At 48.1% G+C, this 18,075-nt stretch overlaps 1 protein-coding gene and 1 long non-coding RNA gene across 2 annotated transcripts in view; one reads left to right on the forward strand and one right to left on the reverse strand.

Annotated features, from left to right (window-relative positions):
- LOC311594194 overlaps positions 1-18,075 on the forward strand; it is a 522,815-nt gene that overhangs the window by 388,050 nt on the left and 116,690 nt on the right. The gene's annotated exons all lie outside the window — the stretch shown is intronic.
- CNBD2 (cyclic nucleotide binding domain containing 2) overlaps positions 1-18,075 on the reverse strand; it is a gene marked incomplete at its 5' end in the record, with an annotated part of 62,866 nt that overhangs the window by 25,503 nt on the left and 19,288 nt on the right. The window contains 6 exons of the mRNA XM_084775679.1: positions 5,547-5,661; positions 11,268-11,406; positions 12,443-12,594; positions 13,021-13,177; positions 15,416-15,579; positions 17,608-17,661. Of these exons, the coding sequence (XP_084631805.1) occupies positions 5,547-5,661; positions 11,268-11,406; positions 12,443-12,594; positions 13,021-13,177; positions 15,416-15,579; positions 17,608-17,661 (781 nt within the window). The remainder of the gene's footprint in view (positions 1-5,546; positions 5,662-11,267; positions 11,407-12,442; positions 12,595-13,020; positions 13,178-15,415; positions 15,580-17,607; positions 17,662-18,075) is intronic.

Here is an 18,075-nt window from a genome sequence, read left to right on the forward strand (position 1 = left end):
TGCAAAGTAAACAAATCTTTTTTTTTTTAAGTTAAACACATCCAAGGAGCCACAAAGAACAAACCATAAGGAATACCAAACACAGGCAGGAGAGATGGCTCAGAGGTTAAGGGCACTGACTGCTCATCCAGAGGTCCTGAGTTCAATTTCCAGCAACCACATGGTGGCTCACAACCATCTATAATGTGATCTGATGCCTTCTTCTGGCCTGCAGGTGTACAAGCAGACAGAGCACTATATTCATAATAAATAAATAAATAAATCTAAAAAATGCCAAACACTACAAAAATACAGGAGTTAATGTACAGTGTTCAATAACTCTGAAGTTCATGACATCGTTTCTCCAATCAAAAGACATAGACTAGATTTGAAAAATAAACTGCATCCATTTGTTGCCCTAAGAAATACATCTACCATCAAGGACAGAGGCAACCATAAAATCAAGAGATGGGAAAAAGCATTCCAAACAAATGGAACCAGAACCAAGCAGGGGCAGCTAGCCTGCCATACTCACTGGCACCAAGAGACCCCAACGCAAGCAAGGAGGAAGACAAAGACTAAGAGCTGAGACTGTCCCGTGACTTCCACATGTGCACCGTGGCATGTCCACATTCACATATGCAAACATGTTCACATATATGTGCCAGCATGTCTATACTCTCAGCACTGGGGTTGTTGAAACAGGAAGATGCCTGGGGTCTGGTAGCCAGGCAATCTAAGCCAAACTGGGACGCTCCGGGCTCCGTGAGAGATCCTGTCTCAAAAACTAAGATGAAGAGCAATAGAAAAAGAGACCTGCCAGGCGGTGGTCTTCCTCCTCCTCCTCCTCCTTCTTCCTCTTCCTCTTCCCCTTGTCCCCACTCCTTCTCTTTCTTCTTCTTCTTTGTTTTTTCGAGACAGGCTTTCTCTGCGTCACCCTGGCTGTCCTGGACGTCCTTTGTAGACCAGGCTGACCTTGAACTCAGAGTGCTGGGACTAAAGTCTTGTGCCACCAGGCCCTACCCCTTAAAGATTGCGTAATCTTTCCCAACTGTGCTACCAGCAGGGGACCATGTATTCAAACACAAGAGTTGTGGGAGGCCATTTCATAACCAAATTGGCACATATATGCAGAAATGTTCTTTTCAAAAGGCAGATGAGAGGCTAGAGAGATGGCCGGTGGTTAAGAGTGCTTGCTTCTCCTGCAGAAGGCTAGAGTTCAGCTCCCAGCGCCACACTGTGTAGCTCACAGTAACTCCAGATCTTAGCTCTATGGGCACCTCCGTGCATGAGCACACATGCGCTCACACACATACATACATTAATTAAAGCTGAGTCTTTTAAAAAGAAGGAAGAAAGTTTTTAGCTGTAGAAAAGCTGAGAAAATTAGTCATCAGGGCCTGGATAGCTGCCTCAACAGCAGCATACACTGCTCTGGCAGAGCTCTGTGCTACCCTCACCAGGCTGCTCACAACCACTTCTAACTCCAGCTCCAGGGGATCCAACGCCCTCTTCTGGCCTCCACTGGCACGTGCACACAATTGCCCAAATGTGCACACATACATACACATAATAAAAATAAATTACATTTTTAAAGCAGAGTACAAGGCCGGGCGTGGTGGCGCACACCTTTAATCCCAGCACTCGGGAGGCAGAGGCAGGCAGATTGCTGTGAGTTCAAGGCCAGCCTGGTCTACAGAGCGAGTCCAGGACAGCCAAGGCTACACAGAGAAACCCTGTCTCAAAAAAAGACCAAAAAAAAAAGCAGAGTACAAGAAATATCATGGAAGTACTCCAGAAAGAAGGATGATGCTGGGTCTGAGTCTGGATCCACAAAAGATTAGAGATTGTAAGAAATGGTAATAGTGTGGGTTAACAACATTTCTCATTTATTAAATATATTTAAGGCCAGTCTTAAAAGGTAAGAGACTGAAGCAAAGCTCATGGCAACATATTGCTAAGTTTCTAGCACATATAGGAAAGAAATGAAACTCCACTGTGGCTCAGTTCCGACTGGGAATATGACGGTAGGCAGACAGAAGCTATGGACATGTGAAAGTCATAAAACAACAAAGAAATAGCAAAGATGCCAACAAGAAAATCATATAAAAGAATTTAAGAGCCTAGGGAAAATAAGAGTCCAGACAGAAGAAACAGAATAGAAATAGAAAGATGGTAGATTTAAATATTACATGTAACTATTTTAGACATCTTGGGCAAGGCAGAGATTGTCAGGCTGAATTTAAAAATGAATAAGCCGGGTATGGTGGCACACGCCTTTAATCCCAGCACTTGGGAGGCAGAGGCAGGTGGATTGCTGTGAGTTCAAGGTCAGCCTGGTCTACAAAGTGAGTCTAGGACAGCCAAGGCTAACACAGGGAGAGACCCTGTCTCAAAAAACAAAAAAACAAAACAAAAAAAAAAAATAAAAATGAATAAAAGTAAGGCTCAACTCTACACTGCCTTTAGGAGACTCGTTTTTAAAAGGCACTTGCCACTGGGTGATGGTGGTGCACACCCTGGGGAGGCAGAGGCAGAGGCAGGTGGACCTCTGAGTTTGAAGCTAGCCTGGTCTACAGAGAGAGTTCCAGGAAACCCTGTCTAGGGGGTAGGAGGAAGGCATTGGCTGTCAAGCCTGGTGACCTGAGTTCAGACTCCACCTGGTGGAAGGAGAAAATTAACTTCTAAATCCTGTCCTCTGACATGCACGCATGCCCTTTCCACCTACAACAAACAAAAGTGTTTTCAAAGTTTAAAATAAACTCGTCTTAGTGACCTTGAATGTCATTCTGTGGCCCATCACTTCCCCAGCATATATTTTAAATACAAAGACACCCAAAAAGTAAACACAAAAGGATAGAAAGAGAAATATCAAACTAATAGTAATCAAAGGAAGCTAAATTAGACAGTATCAGAAAAAGTAGAGTTTAAGTAAAGAATGTTCCAGAAACAAAGAGGTTCATTTTAGGCCAGTAACATAGCTCACGGTAGGGTATCTGCCTGGCCTGTGCAGTCTGGGGTCTAGTACCTCAAAAAAAAAAAGTTTACTTTTTTGTCTTGAAGAGGTCAAGTCTGTGGTTCCATAGGATACAGAGGGGGTTGGAGGAGGGGGAGGGGGCGAGGGAGAAAGAGAACGCAGTAGTTGGAGATTCTCTCCGCTCTGCTCATAGAGAGCTCAGCAAGGGCACGGGCCACCTCACTCACATGACCAGCCCAGCTCACTAGCACGCACAGTGCGCTGCAGCAAAGGACAGCATATCCTTTTCAAATGCAAATGGAGCATTTACCGAGAAGATTGCTTTCTGGGCCTTAAAACAAGTTTCCACGCATTTGAGAGGATTCAAACTGTACTGAGTATTTTATTATAGAAATGATAAACAGAAAGATAGCTGGATGGTCCCCATCTTTGGAAACTAAACAACAACACCCTGATTAATATTCAGTGGGTCAAAGCAGAAACCAAAAGAGAAATTTGAAAGTATTTAGAAGTGGACGATAATAGAAACAGAACATATCCAAATTTGTGGGTTGGCATTGGTGGGTAGCTGGGAGGAGAGCTGCCATCCCTTTTAGCCTGTCTGTCATCTTGTAATAATTGTGACAAATGTCCATCATATAATCATCCAGACTAGGAACTGGTCTATGAGTTTTGTATATTCATTTGTTTAATAGCCAAATAAGTCTATGATATAGGGAACACAATTTACATTTTACAGGACCCAAGGTGACATTGATGTACAAGGAGACAGTCATTTGTCCAGTGTCACACAGGACTCTGTAGTCAGAGCCTAGACTCTTTTTTGTTTGGTTGTTTTTTGTGTTTTGTTTTGCTTTTCTTTTCTTTGTTTTTTTCGAGACAGAGTCTCTCTGTGTTAGCCTTGGCTGTCCTGGGCTAGCTTTGTAGACCAGGCTGGCCTCGAACTCACAGCAATCAGCCTGCCTCTGCCTCCCGAGTGCTGGGATTAAAGGCGTGCGCCACCACGCCTGGCTGTTTTGTGTTTTTTTCAAGACAGAGTTTCTCTGTATAGGCCTGGTTGTCCTGGAACTAACTCTGTCTAGGCTGGCCTTGAACTCACAGAGATCCGTCTGCCTCTGCCTTCCAAGTGCTGGGATTAAAGGGGTGTGCTACCACCACCATTGGAAGATCCACTTCTAATCAGGGTCTTTGAAGTGGGAATCCTTTTTTCTTTTCTTCACCCCCCACCCCCCAAGACAGGGTTTCTCTATATAATAGCCTGGCTGTCCTGGGACTCTCTTTGTAGAGCAGGCTGGCCTTGAACTCACAGGGATCCACCTGGCTCTGCCTCCCTGAGTGAAGTAGGAACATTTTAATCCAGACCTTTTAAGCTGGGAACAACCACCTCTAAGCTGGGTCACATCTTCTGCAGGAAGCCTGTTTAAGGACATGGAAGAAAGAGGCTTTTGCTCTTTGCCTGCTCTCGGCTTCCTAGCAAGCCCGTTCCTTCAGTGGCATTGGAGCCTACCGACTTCTTTGGGATTCCAGAACACACTGGAGACCAGCTGAGACATTTAGCCTTGAGGGCTGAAGAGCTACTGGATTCTTGGCCCTTGTGTTCATAGGCAGCCATTGTTGGACTAGTTGGACCACAGCCTGTAAATCATTCTATTAAAGGGTGCACTTAAATATACAGATATACAGATATAGATTTATACTATAACATGTTACTCTAGAGATCCATGGCCAATATATCTTTTATATGACCAAAACGTGTATATAAACAGCCAAACTACTGAGTATATGCAGAATTCAGTGCATAACAGCAGCTACTCATGGCATATATAAAAACTTAGGAGCCAGAGAATACACAGACACAGTCGCATCTCAGGACAGACCTAACACCACCCACAGTAGCAATGATGTGAGAGTCCACTGACTCTGAGCCACCCTGAATATACACAAGATGGCTGAAATGGCCACGGGCCCCAGGAACACAGCTCCCTAGGGAGACAGCTAGTTAATAAACATTTCAGATTCACTCTATGGTTTCAGCGGGACAGACATGACAGAGGACGAATGGGCTAGCCTGAGAGCTGAGGTGGAACATGCTGCTTCATCATGAGAAGCCGAAGAGGATTCTCAATGTTTTGTCTAAGATGCGAGAAGCAGGAGAGAGCTGGAGAAAGACAGGTATGGGGGGGGGGGGTGTGAGGCACGAGTGGGTGCTCACAAAAAGACCCCAGAGAGAGGGAGGGAGCAGCCTAGCCAGCAGGCAGGACCAGAGATCAGGTTCTTAGAGCTGGGAGAAAAGGAGAGTCAAGGCCAGGGGATGCTGGTGCTCGCCTTTAATCCCAGCACTCGGGAGGCAGAGGCAGGTGGGTCTCTGTGAGTTCGAGGCCAGCCTGGACTACAAAGCGAGTCTAGGACAGCCAGGGATATACACAGAGAAACCCTGATTGAAGGAAAAGAAAAGAAAAGGAAGATCAAAGTTGACTTAAGATGTCTACAATTCTGAGGACTGGGGACTGGGACCAGGGCAGGGCTCCGGGGACATAATCTTTCCCTGCGAGCTCTGCTGTCAACTGCCAGAGGTAGCTACGTGACTTACCATTGAGGTGAACTCTCAGAGGTTTATGGTCCAACAGCTCCAGCTGCTGCCAGACCCACTTGTAATAGGAACTCGAGGCCACAAGGTCCAACAGCCGCAAGATTTCGCAGCTGCCCTGCACACGTCAAGGGGACACAAGCAGAGGGTTAGACGCGGAGAGGCGAGGCAGGTCAAGCTTTGAAGGTAAGCTTTGTGTCCACCTAACCTAACCCTATTTTGTTTTGTTTGCTCAGTGCATGTCTTTCCATGTGTTTTCCTTAATAAAAATATTATCTCTGGTAAATATTCAAACAACAAATGAACTAAACAGTACTGACACTGACAAAAGCCGCCATGAAGGATGTAATGACACAGTTGTGGTGCTGTGAACGGCACGTTACACATCCTGTTGATACTGAGGTTTCTTTTAAATTTATAATTATTTTCCAGTTAATTTGTGATCTTAGAGATGAGCCCCCCCCCCCCCGCCCGGGGCTGGAGAGAGACGGCTCAGGGGTTAAGGGCACTGCCTGCTCCTCCAGACAGGCTCAGTCGCCAGCACCCACACAGCAGCTCACAACCAGCTGTGACTCCAGTTCCAAGGGATCCGATGCCCTCTTCTGCCCTCTGCAGACACCAGGTGCACACATGGTGCACTTACACACACCCAAGCAAGGCATCTTTACACACAAAACAAAACAAAAACACTTGAAAAAAAAGAAAAGAAGAAGAAGCAAAAAGTCACTTAGGTTCCCAAGAACAGTGAGAACGAAGGATGACACATCTCAGTAACTCCAGCAGGTAAAAATGTGGGGTTTTTTGTTGTTGTTGTTGTTGTTGTTGTTGTTTTACAAAGGCAAAACAAGAGGAGGAGGGAAGTATGGTAGCACACTTTTAATCCCAGCACTTAGGAGACAGAGACAGGCAGATCTCTGTGAGTTCAAGGCCAGCCTGGTCGATACAGCAAGTTCCAATACAGCCAGGGCTACACAAAGAGATCTTGTCTCAAAAGACAAACAAACAAACAAACAAAAACCCCAGTTACACATTCGTTCATTCCCCAGGCCAAACATTATTCTATGCTATTGCTTTTTTTTTGGGGGGGGGCGGTTCTTTTTCTGAGACAGGTTTCTCTGTGTAGCCTTGGCTGTCCTGGACTCGCTTTGTAGACCAGGCTGACCTCGAACTCACAGCGATCCGCCTGCCTCTGCCTTCAGAGTGCTGGGATTAAAGGTGTGCGCCATTACGCCCAGCTTTTTTGTTGTTGTTGTTGGTTTTAAAGGACTTTTTTTTTCTCCGAGACAGGGTTTCTCTGTGTATCCTTGACTGTCCTGGACTTGTTTTGTAGACCAGGCTGGCCTGGAACTCACAGTGTTCTGCCTACCTCTGCCTCCCGAGTGCTGGGATTAAAGGCGTGCGCCACCACCGCCTGGCTAGGACTTTTTTTTTTTTTTTTTTTAGTTTTTTGAGACAGGGTCTCTCTGTGTTAGCGTTGGCTGTTCTTGCACTTGCTTTGTAGACCAGGCTGGCCTTGAACTCACAGCGACCCTCCTGCATCTGCCTCCTGAGTCTTGGGATTTAAAGACATATACATTTATTATTATGTATACAATGTTCTTTCTGCATGTGCACCTGCAGGCCAGAAGAGGGCATCAGATTACATTATAGATGGTTGTGAGCCACCGTGCGATTGCTGGGAATTGAACTCAGCACCTCTGGAAGAGCAGTCAGTGTTCTTAACCTCTGAGCTATCTCTCCAGCCCCTAATGCTTTTATTTTTATGTGTGTGCGTGTGTACGTGCGTGCGTGCATGGGTGTGTGTGCAGAGAGAGAGAAAGAGAGCGCAAAGGGCAACATCAGGAATCTGTCTCTGTCTCAATCATTCTCTACCTTTTTTTTTTTTTTTTTTTTTTTGAGACAAGGTCTCTCACTGAACTTGGAGCTCTCAGATTAGAATCCCTGACCAGGTCTCAACAGTCGAGTAAAACAGAACAGCTGCATGTACTGATGTCATTCCATTAATACGAGGGTTCAGAGGCTGGTAAAAGTGCTCCATGGTATGGCCAGGGAGGTAGCACAGAGGTTAAGAACACTGACTACACAGCTGGATGCACATGGTGACTCACACCTGTAATCCCAGAACTCGGAGAAGGAAAAGGAGTCCAGGACATAAAGAAACCCTGTCTTGAGCCCCCACCCTACCCCCCAAAAAGAAGTGCATCAGGCCAGGTGTGGGGCACATATAGTCTTAGCCCTGGAGAGGTAGAAACAGGAAGATGAAGAATTCAAGGCCACTGTCGGCTACATCGGGAAACCCTGTCTCCAAACTAAAACGATGGCTGACGTATGGAAATGAATAATATAAATTAACTCTTAAAAAGGGGTGGAGCTGTATGTCAGTGACAGATCTCTAGCCTATCCTGTTGAGGAGCCTGGGTTCAATCCCCAGCATGGCAAAAACAGAGGTGTCAAGACCACTTGCACAGAATAAAATATGCACACTTCCTAGAAATCCCACACACCCTACCAATTCTGAGCTGCTTTGGTTGGAGTCGTCTGAGCTCCTCTCCGACCCATCCTCACAGACCAACCAGGCTTTGACAGACGAAGCTGATGGCACCATTTCCCTGGTGAGCTCAGTGCAAATCTCTCGCCCTCACGTGAACCACGTGCAGTAAGTGGAGATGCCTGGTGGCTCTCCCACCTGCCAATGTTGTAAGCTCTTTGATGACTCAAGTAACAGGGGACACCTGCCACAGCACGAGCGCGAAGGTCAGAGAGCAGCAGCCTTAAGGAGTTGGTTCTCCCCTTCCACTACATGAACCCATGACTGAGCTCAGGTCATCAGCGTTTGCGGCAAGCTCCTTTACTCACTGAGCCATCTCGCTGGCCCTATGATCATTTCTTTATTTAATTCCTTCCTTTCTTCTTTTTTTTCCAAGATATATATTATTTTATTAATTTATTCTTGTTACATCTCAATGGTTATCCCATCCCTTGTATCCTCCCATTTTTCCCTCCCTCCCATTTTCCCCTTATTCCCCTCCCCTATGACTGTTCCTGAGGGGGATTTCCTCCCCCTGTATATGCTCATAGGGTATCAGGTCTCTTCTTGGCCTTCCTTTCTTCTTTCTTTTCCTTCTTTTCTTCTTCTTCTTCTTCCTCTTTTTCTTCCTCCTCCTCCCTCTTCCTCTTCCTCTTCTTCAGTTTTTCGAGACAGGATTTCTCTTGTAATCCTGGCTGTCCTGGACTCACTTTGTAGGCCTCGAACTCACAGAGATCCACCTGTCTCTGCCTCTTGAGTGCTGGGATTAAAGGTGTGCGCCACCATGCCTGGCTCTAATTCTTTCTTCTTAGAACATCATGGCCTCAAGTTAGTGGAGGCACTAGTTTTTTTAGATTTAGGCAGGAAGAGATCTTTCCACTTGCAGGAATTCCTGCTTTGTCCTCCTCCTATGGGCACCCAAAAGAACTGGTTCATTTGTTTCCTCTCTTATTACACTGTCCTGTCAAGCTTGGGCCTCCTTTTCCCACTGTGTCTTCAGAACCACCGAATGCCCAGCATAGAGAGGCACTTGACACAGTCCTTATCCAATTAATACTTATGAAGTGTCCTGTCCCATGCTTTTAAAAATCACTCCATGGGCTGGAGCAGCCACTCTTCACTTCCATTTAATGTCTATGAGGTCACAATGGATGGAAATGTTTTCTAGAGTTCCTTTCCCAAATATGTCTCTAGCTACCTTATTGCTGCAGCTCAGAGGGGTGGGTGGCGGGTGGCAAATAAGGATTTTGAGTGTGTGTGTGTGTGTGTGTGTGTGTGTGTGTGCGCGCGCGTGTAAGAGGAAGCAGAAATGGCTGGTCCCTTTATACTTCTAACTTACAGTAGCCTCTTCAGGGTTTCATTATATGCAGGCCACTGGTCCCAGGAAAAGGTCTTCCTGTTCACGTTCCATCTCCTGATTATTCCCTGTTGAGATGAACTTTTACTATACAATCACCCTGTCATTTCCTGCTGCAGGACAGGCTACAGTGAGTGTCCCTCCCACAGAAGAGCCACATGCTTGGTCCCCCATCCTGAGGAGATACCATCCACTTCTGGTTCCTCCTGGGTGAGGACAAATGCATGTGCTTCATGCTGTGGGGCTGCAGCATACTGATGCTCTCGGTCCGTATCTTCCCCAGTACAGGCAAGGTTTGGACAGGAAGAGTCAGTGTGCTACCCAGGGTCCCACAAAATGGATCAGGCTTCTGGAGTCGCTTGCAGGAGCTGCATGAATCCAAAAGAGCTCCAGCTGTTATCCCCTGTCTCCTATGTGAGTGTTCTAAAACATCTATAGATGGGATTATTATTAATAACATTACTAGTTAAACAACAACAAAAAATAAGTATTGTGTTATCAACTCATTGAATGTTGGAAAGTGTAACACTTAGCCGGGGTTAGACCATTCAAGCCAGTTCCGGCACTTGTCAGCCTTATGCACTCCTTGGATCTATGGGTTCAATGCTTGAAGCTTGGCTTCCCCTCACTTCCTTCAGGATGTTCCTTTAAAGCAACCAGCCTCACGGCTTTCCCTCTCCAGTCCTTGGAAATCACCTATGGCTTGGCACTTGGCACTTGGCCCTGGCAGCCTTGACTGTGCTCCAGATCCAGTGGAAGAGACAGACAGAAAATAAGTCTTCCATCTTTGTGTCCTTTCACATCCTGGACCAAAACAACCTTGGCAAGAATGTACCAGATAGCTTCGGTGACCTACAGTGTGAGGAGACGGCAGGACAACTCCAACCCCAGGTCCCCGGAAGAGCTTTGGAGTCAGATAGACCCGAATTGAACCTTGTTTCCCTGCTCCCTCAACTCTGTGACCTTGGATAGCCCATCTGTAGTCCTGTGCCTCAGTTTACTCTTCTGTTAAATGAGAATGAGGGCCCTCCCAAACCTCTGGGAGGTTACTGTGAGGCCAAAGTGAGATACAAGATGCAAACCACAAACACGAAGTGTGGTTACAGTCACCCATCCTCTACCAGACTAAGAGTATTAAGTAGAAAGCCTCAGAAACACACACATTGTAAGTTTGGAACTGTGCGCCCTTCTGGGTGCTGTGAGTCTATTTTTTGCCATCCTACTCTGTCCTGCCTGGGACACGAACCGTGACCGGTGTATCCACGCGGCATGTACTACCCACCTGTGAGAGACGCTATGGCTCTCACTTTACAGCTCAGCTGTTACAGCACCACAGCTTATTGTCAGGTGACTTACCTAACAGTAGCCCCCAAACACAAAAATTGTGATTTTTGTGATACAAACACGCCAAAGAAAGGTCAGAGATTGGCTTCTTTAAATGTTATCTTACATCATCGGTGAGGCTGTAGTATTTCAGTATATAACAATTCCATTTTATGATTACTTAATCCTTTCCTGTGCCTGACGTATAAATCTGAATATGGAGATGTTAAGATATAGTCCATAGAGTTGGGTCCTACACACACTTTGCAACATTTGAAATGTGCTCCCATCCTACCCCCAACAACAGGGGCATACCGTACCTCCCAAACTCACACAACCCACTGGGGCAAGCACGCCACCGTGCTTTGGGGTAGGCGGAAAGCTGGAGCACGGAAGGTCAGGAAAGGACCTGCACTGCATAGATGGTAGAACGGGCTCAGACCATGTCTACAAGCCAGAGGGCTGCAAAGAAGGGCCTCTTCTTCCCAGCCTTGGCTCCCCGATCAGACCCTCTCACCTTGCAGATAAATGTGATAAATGATGAATTCACAAAGTCTTCTGACACCAGCTGTCCCTGTGAGAACTTCTCTATCCTCCCCATGGCCACCAGCTTACAGAGCTTCTCCTCAGACCAAGATTGGAACAGATCCATGTTCCTGTGGGAGAAGGAAGGGAGCCTATTAGAACTTTCCAGAAAGGGGCCTTGTTCTTTGACTCTTGGGAAAAGAATGGAAGATTTTACCATGCCTTACCCAGTCCCCTCACCCCTCACCGCAGGTTAAGGTCCTGCGTTTCCTCAAGGGCCCCTACCTGTTGCTGCTCAGACAACTCTGGAGTTAGGCAGTACCTGGCTTCCCTAACCCTAACCCTCCATCCAGAAGTCTTCTTCCAAACTCTGTTTCTGGTACACCTTGCAACTCTGGCTCATTGAGCTTGTCCCATCCCAAGGAGCAGCTCCCTACTTACTGCTCAGGCAGAGCCTTACTTCAGCATGCTGGCTCCTGGACTCCCAACCAAGGAGTCCTGTCCTACCTTAGGTCTCGGAGCTTATACAAACCTCTAGCTGCCTCTGGCCTATGAACTTCAAGCACTTAGTAGCGCTGAGCCTGAGGAGAGGCCAGATGTCTGGAGGTTTTTGTTGTTGTTGTTGTTTTGTTTTTTTGTTTTTTTTCGAGACAAGGTTTCTCTGTGTAGCCTTGGCCATCCTGGACTTACTTTGTAGACCAGGCTGGCCTCGAACTCACAGTGATCCACCTGCCTCTGCCTCCCGAGTGCTGGGATTAAAGGCGTACGCCACCACGCCCGGCTCCTGGAGTTTTTTGAAGTTACATAAAGGCCTACTCAGAAGAGCATCTTGCCGAGCATGGTGGCATGCCATCATCCTGAGCCCTGGTGCTCTCATCCACTCACTGAGGAAAAGAAAAGAAACTGCCTCACAGGGTGACTACGAGACTAGGTAGTCTCAGTCTAATGCTCAGTCTAAATCAGCTGTCTCATGCTGTACTGCTGCTGCACAAGGAAGGGATATTGGAGCTGAGAGATGAAGGCAGCACTTGGAGCCTGGTTGGAGGGAGGAGTTAGGAATGGGTGTTTCAGAGCACCCAAGGCCAACAGCAACCACCAGCATGTTTCCAATGAGGGCAAAGCCAAGTACAGAGAAGAGGGAAAGATAATTGAAGGAGGCGGAGTTACCTAAAGAAATTGTACCGATAACGAGTTTCCTTCTGAACTTCTTCATCCAGTTTATTTGCAAGGAAATCTTCCCGGTCGACCACCAGGAACTCTGTTTCTTCCATGCAGACCACTGTGGCCCTTCTGACTTCAGTACTCAAAAGGCCCATTTCCTGGTGGGGAAAACCGAGGCAAGGGCAAGTGTGAGGCCACACTCAGCCCTGCACCCATCTTCCCTGTGCCTGGCCCTCTAGAAATCCCCTCTTGGCTCCCTCCATAATCCCATTCTGCGTCCCCTGCCCCCCCCCCCTTTATCTGTTGTTTGTGGGAAAGAGACAATAGGCCTGAACAGGCTAGAAGGGAGGGAACTGGAGAGGCCTCCGTGGAGTCTATGGCAACCCTGTGTCTATGAGGAACAAAACAGTGAACACACTCGAGTGTCAGGGGAGAGGTCTGCGTGCTCCCACTCAGGGCCCACATGTGCCAGTGACCTGCACAGAGGTACCCAGGCAGGCAGGGCCTGGATAAGAGGTTGGAGCAGGAGTCCTGTCATACCCCAACCCCAAGCCTAAGTCCAGGAAGTGGGAGGCCCCCCTTACCCCGAAACAGCCGCCCTTGTGCAGCAGTGTCGGGTGAGGGTCCAGGAAGGCACTGCTCCCATCCTCATCCTCAGTCACAGCCACCGTGCCCAGGTAGATGAAATAAAAGCTGTTGCCCCTCTGCCCCTTCTTGACAATCACGCGTCTGCGGCCAAACCTGGGAAAGGGCAAGGGGCGTGGCCTCTGGTTAGGAAGTACTCCAGACCCAGGGCTGCCCGCTCTGGGACCGGAAGGCACGACCTTGGAGTAGAAGAGACTTCGGAACAGCCCCTCCCATCTGTCAGGCCGGACTCTTCAAAGCACACCTACCCAGTCTCCTGCCTCAGCTCTGCCGAGGCTTCCTGGAAGCAAGCCTCTGCCTAGATTTGGCTCACTGTTGTAAGTGCTCAGCTGACAGCGTGTGACATGTAGAGAAACTAACAGTGATAAGCACTGGCTTTGGAGTCACACCGAGCAAGCGAGCGAGTGAGCGAGTCCTGGTCCTGCACTTGGCTGAGTGACTCTCTTTGGAGCTCAGTTTCTCTTGTCTGTGAACTACAAGGTGACATCCCAAGGTGCTGGGATGAGGCAGATAAAGAGGCTGGTGCAAGCGCTGGATGCTTAAACCTGACAACCGGAGTTCCTTATCACAGACCCACGTGGTACAAGGAGAGAACTCACTCCCTCAAGTTGTCCCGTGACCTCCACAGAGGTGCTGTGTATGCCCTTCCCAAGTTAAAGAGGGTGGGGCATCATTTCTCTAGTAGCTCTGTATCCCACTCAGGGCACAGGCACCCAAGTCTAGTGCTAATAGGATTCATTAGCAGTTTTCTTTTCTTTCTTTTTTTTTGGGGGGGGTGTGGGGGTGGGTTTCAAGACAGGGTTTCTCTGTGTAGCCTTGGCTGTCCTAGACTCACCCTGTAGACCACGCTGGATTTGAACTCACAGCGATCTGCCTGCCTCTGCCTCCCGAGTGCTGGGATTAAGGCGTAAGCCACCATTAACAGTTCTTAAACCTAGACCCCAATGGAAGGAATTAAAGAAGGAAGAAGGGGGGGAGACAGAAAAATTCCAAGGCTGACCCACAAGTCTGACCGGAGTCAGACTGGAGGTGGCCATTAGGAGCTATGGCAAACATTTAGCAGTCTGGGGAAGGAGAGCAGGCCTAGGGGTACCGGCCTGACATATCAGCTGAAAGGCTAAGGCAAGAAGATCCCCAGTTCAGGGCTAGCCTGGGCTTCAGAGTGAATCTGAGGCCACCCAGGACAACCTAGTAAGACCCTGTCTCAAAACAAAACAAAACAAAACAAAGAAAGAAAAAGGAGGAAAGGTTGGAGGGTATTCTTCTGAGAGAGAGAGAGAGACAGAGACAGAGAGACAAGAGAGAGACAGAGAGAGAGAGACAGAGACAGAGAGCAGAGCACCTGCTACCAAACCTGACAATCCAAGTTCAATATCAGAAATCCACGTGGTAGAAGTTGTCCTGCAAGCTGTCCTCTGACCTCCACACATACAAAACAAACACATAAATGTAAATTTAAGCCAGGTGTACTGGTTCATGCCTTTAATCCCAGCACTTGGAGGCAGAGGCAATGAGTTCATGGCTAGCCTGGTCTTCTGAGTGAGTTTCAGGACAGCCAGGGCTACACAGAGAAACTCTATCTAGAAAACGGAAAGAAAAAAAAAAAAAAGGTGGCTCACACCTTTAATCCTAGCATTCAGGAGGCACAGGCAGGTGGATCTCTGTGAGTTCGAGGCCAGCCTGGTCGACAAAGTGAGTCCAAGACAGCCAAGGCTACACAGTGAAACCTTGTCTCGAAAAACAAAAAACAAACAAACAAAAACAAAACAAAAAAGGCCAGGCTGATGGTAAGCTTAGCAGGAGAGCGTATTCTTAACATGAATAAAACTCCACATGAATCTCCAGCACCAAGGATTGGAAAAAAAAGGACTAGACTAAATCAAGGAAGCAAAACATCATCATCACATACTTGTAGCTCCCTGACTGTCACCATGTGATGCGTGGGGCTCTGCCAGCAAGGTCACCACCAGAGGTGGCTCCTTGACCTTGACCCAGACCATCTGCCAAAAGCCTCTTTCCTTTATAGCTAGCTCAACTGTAGCCATCGGTAGCCACAGAAGACGGACCGAGCCACCCAGTGACTAGGATGAGTGTTGTCCCTCGTTGACACTACATTTTGCACCTGAAAAGTAGATGATCTGGACGAGAAGGTCTCAGAAGCCCCTGTCAGATCATTTCAGACTCCATGACTGCAATTCCAGGACTCGAGTGACTAAGCTGTGCCGCCGCCCTTACCAGGGAGCACTCGGGTGACCCGCCACGTCTTTCCCATCTGCGCTCCTCCTGCCTGGCCCCACCCTAGCCTAGGAGTGAGGGGCCGTGGGTCTCACTGACCTTTCGAAGCGCATGACCCTGGCCAGCAGCAGCTGCAGGGCCTCTGCATAGTTCCGGTAGCAGTCTAGAACATGAAGAATGTTGCAGAGAGATTTGACCTCCTGATCCGTCCTCCAGGATGGCTTCTTCCGTGTGATGTAAATGGCCCTCTGAGGGAAGTGACCCTGGGGAGACACGGGGCCAGAGGAGTCCAGCGGGCAGCTCTCCTCATACAGGAGGGGCTAACGTGGAACTGAGGGTTCTGTGCCTGCCGTCGGCGTGAGCGCCTTACGCACGCACCCCGTCCCATCTTCATTCAGCACCAGAATCATTCCCATTTGGTGGATGAAGAGACTCAGAAAACAGACAGGTCTGCCACCTAGCAAGGTAGGGAGGGTATGGGGCTGTCTTTGCTCCAGGGCGTCATGGCGCCCCAGCACAAGCACACTGCAACTGTTCCTGTCTCAGCTAACACGCGCTTCTGTGTAGGGAACAATCAGGCCCGACTCCTTAGACTGCCACTATCCGTATATAGGCCATGGCAGCCACCGTGGATCTTCCCTTTGAAGCCCCTGCCTTTTTCCACTCCTATGCACAGAACAGCCCTCAGTTCTAAAATTTCTGCAGTGCTTAGTCAGGTCCCTGGTGAATCAGGGTAAAATTTTGGGAGCCCTTCCATGCCTAGCGGCAGGTAGCGACTGATCTGGAAAACGGAAGAAACATGGAATTCAGACTTCTCTCATTACCCTTCAGGAGTGAGGGGGCATGAGAAATCAGACTGTGTCCCCGAGAGCTAAGTAAAGAGGACCCACACCTCCAAAGGGGTAGGGGCGGGGCATGGAGCGGGCACAGGGAGCACTAGTACCGGCTAGGAGTCCTGCTGTCCTCCTTTCTTCAGAGAAGAGCTCAAAGGGCCACTAGAGACCTAGGTCGTGTCAGGTCTGAGCCACTGACAATATGACTGATTCCTCTAACAGACAGATTCCTTTAACTTTAAAATCGGATATTAAATTTTTATTTAATATTCAGGATTTGGTGGTTAGACAAGAGGAAGTAATAATTAGGCTTGAGTGGAGAGACCCTCATCACACAGCCCCAAACCCCACACAGATATAAAGCCCTTCCCTTGTCTCAGTGGGACTACTGCCAAAAGAACATGCAACCCAGGGGGCCATGGATGCCTGCATCCCTCAGAGAGCTCAGGGCCAAACCAGAATTCACCAACAGGACAAGGGGCTCCCCCCACCTGGCTCGGCTCTCCTCTGGCTGGGCCTCACATCTCTCCTGTTTTGCTTTCTGCACGTTTCCCATTAAGTCCAAGCCCACAAATGCTCCCAGATTGGCTCTTCTCAATTAAACAGTGGTAACAGTTGGCATGCTAGGGACCAGGACAGGATCACTGTGGTCAGAACACAGTGGCTACTTCAAAGAGCCACTAGTCCAGCCTGGTCTACATAAGCGAGTCCAGGACAGTCAAGGTTACACAGAGAACCTGTCTCGAAAAACCAAACCAAACCAAACCAAAACAAAAAACAAAGAGCCACTAGTGCTGGCAAAACCTGACCTAAAACCAGCGATGTCCGCTGCTTCTTCCAGGCTGAACAGACAGAAGAGCAGACCCACCCCGAGCCCCATACAGGGAAGAGCTTGAAGGAGAGAAGCCTGTTCTTTAGGATCCCAAGTGTGGGATCGAACGGTCTAGTAAGAGAACAGGTGATGTTAATTCACTAGAAGAGCAGGAGCTTAATTGCTACCAGATGAAAAAGATCCCATAAACGGACTCTGGGAGGAGCTATATAAATGAGCCCAGAACTGGCGGCTGGGGGGATTGAAGACTTGGGATAGATTTGGTTGTTCATTGCTGCCCTTCAAGACGCTCCTAGAGAAAACCACTTGAGGGAAGGCTTCAGAGCTCCGGCTCCTGCTGAGGCTCTGGGGTCTGGTTACCCCATGTTCCAGTGGAAGAAATCCTGCAGCTCCTGACCGGAGAATTGTTCCTCGGGACTGATATCCTTAAGGTTTTGTTTTTGTGTCAATTAATCCTCATTTCCTACTGTTTTGGTTAATCAGGTTATAATTGACATAGACTCCGTTAATAAGTTGTTAATAAAATATTTTGGTTAAGAAAACTGAGTCAACAAGAGTTGGCACTCCACACAGTCCCAGGCCCACCCCAACCCCCACACAGGGATGAGTTAGCACACTCTACAAACCTCCTCTGCAGCAAAGTCCTGGGTATCAAACTTGATCCGGCTTTGCTTCTTTTTCTGAAAAAAAGGAGACAGAGAAAAGAGAGTTAGTAAAAACTGCCCCTGGAGTTCTGCATTGGAAGCCCTTCTATCTACCTGGGCCACTGTGCTGAACAGGAAGACATGGGGAAGCCGCAACCAGCTGGCCTTTTCATTATCCGCTCAAAAATCCCAACACTGCCCTACGCCAGCACAAACAACACTCTGTGGAGGTGGAGGTGCATGGTAGAGAGAAGGAAAAGGCGGCAGGGAAAAATAAGGATAATAGAGAAAAGAAAGAGGGGCAATTGGAGAGATGGTTTGGCCATTAAAGGCTAGGCTCACAACCAAAATAGGACAAAATTGGTTTCCTCAAGTCTCATACGGGAAGATCTTGCCTAAGGGCTGGCTGGCACAGCCATACCCACTGGACACGGCAAACGCTGTGACGCC

Source organism: Acomys minous (genome assembly GCF_964271855.1).
Source record: "Acomys minous genome assembly, chromosome: 3".
Classification (NCBI taxonomy): Eukaryota; Metazoa; Chordata; class Mammalia; order Rodentia; family Muridae; genus Acomys; species Acomys minous.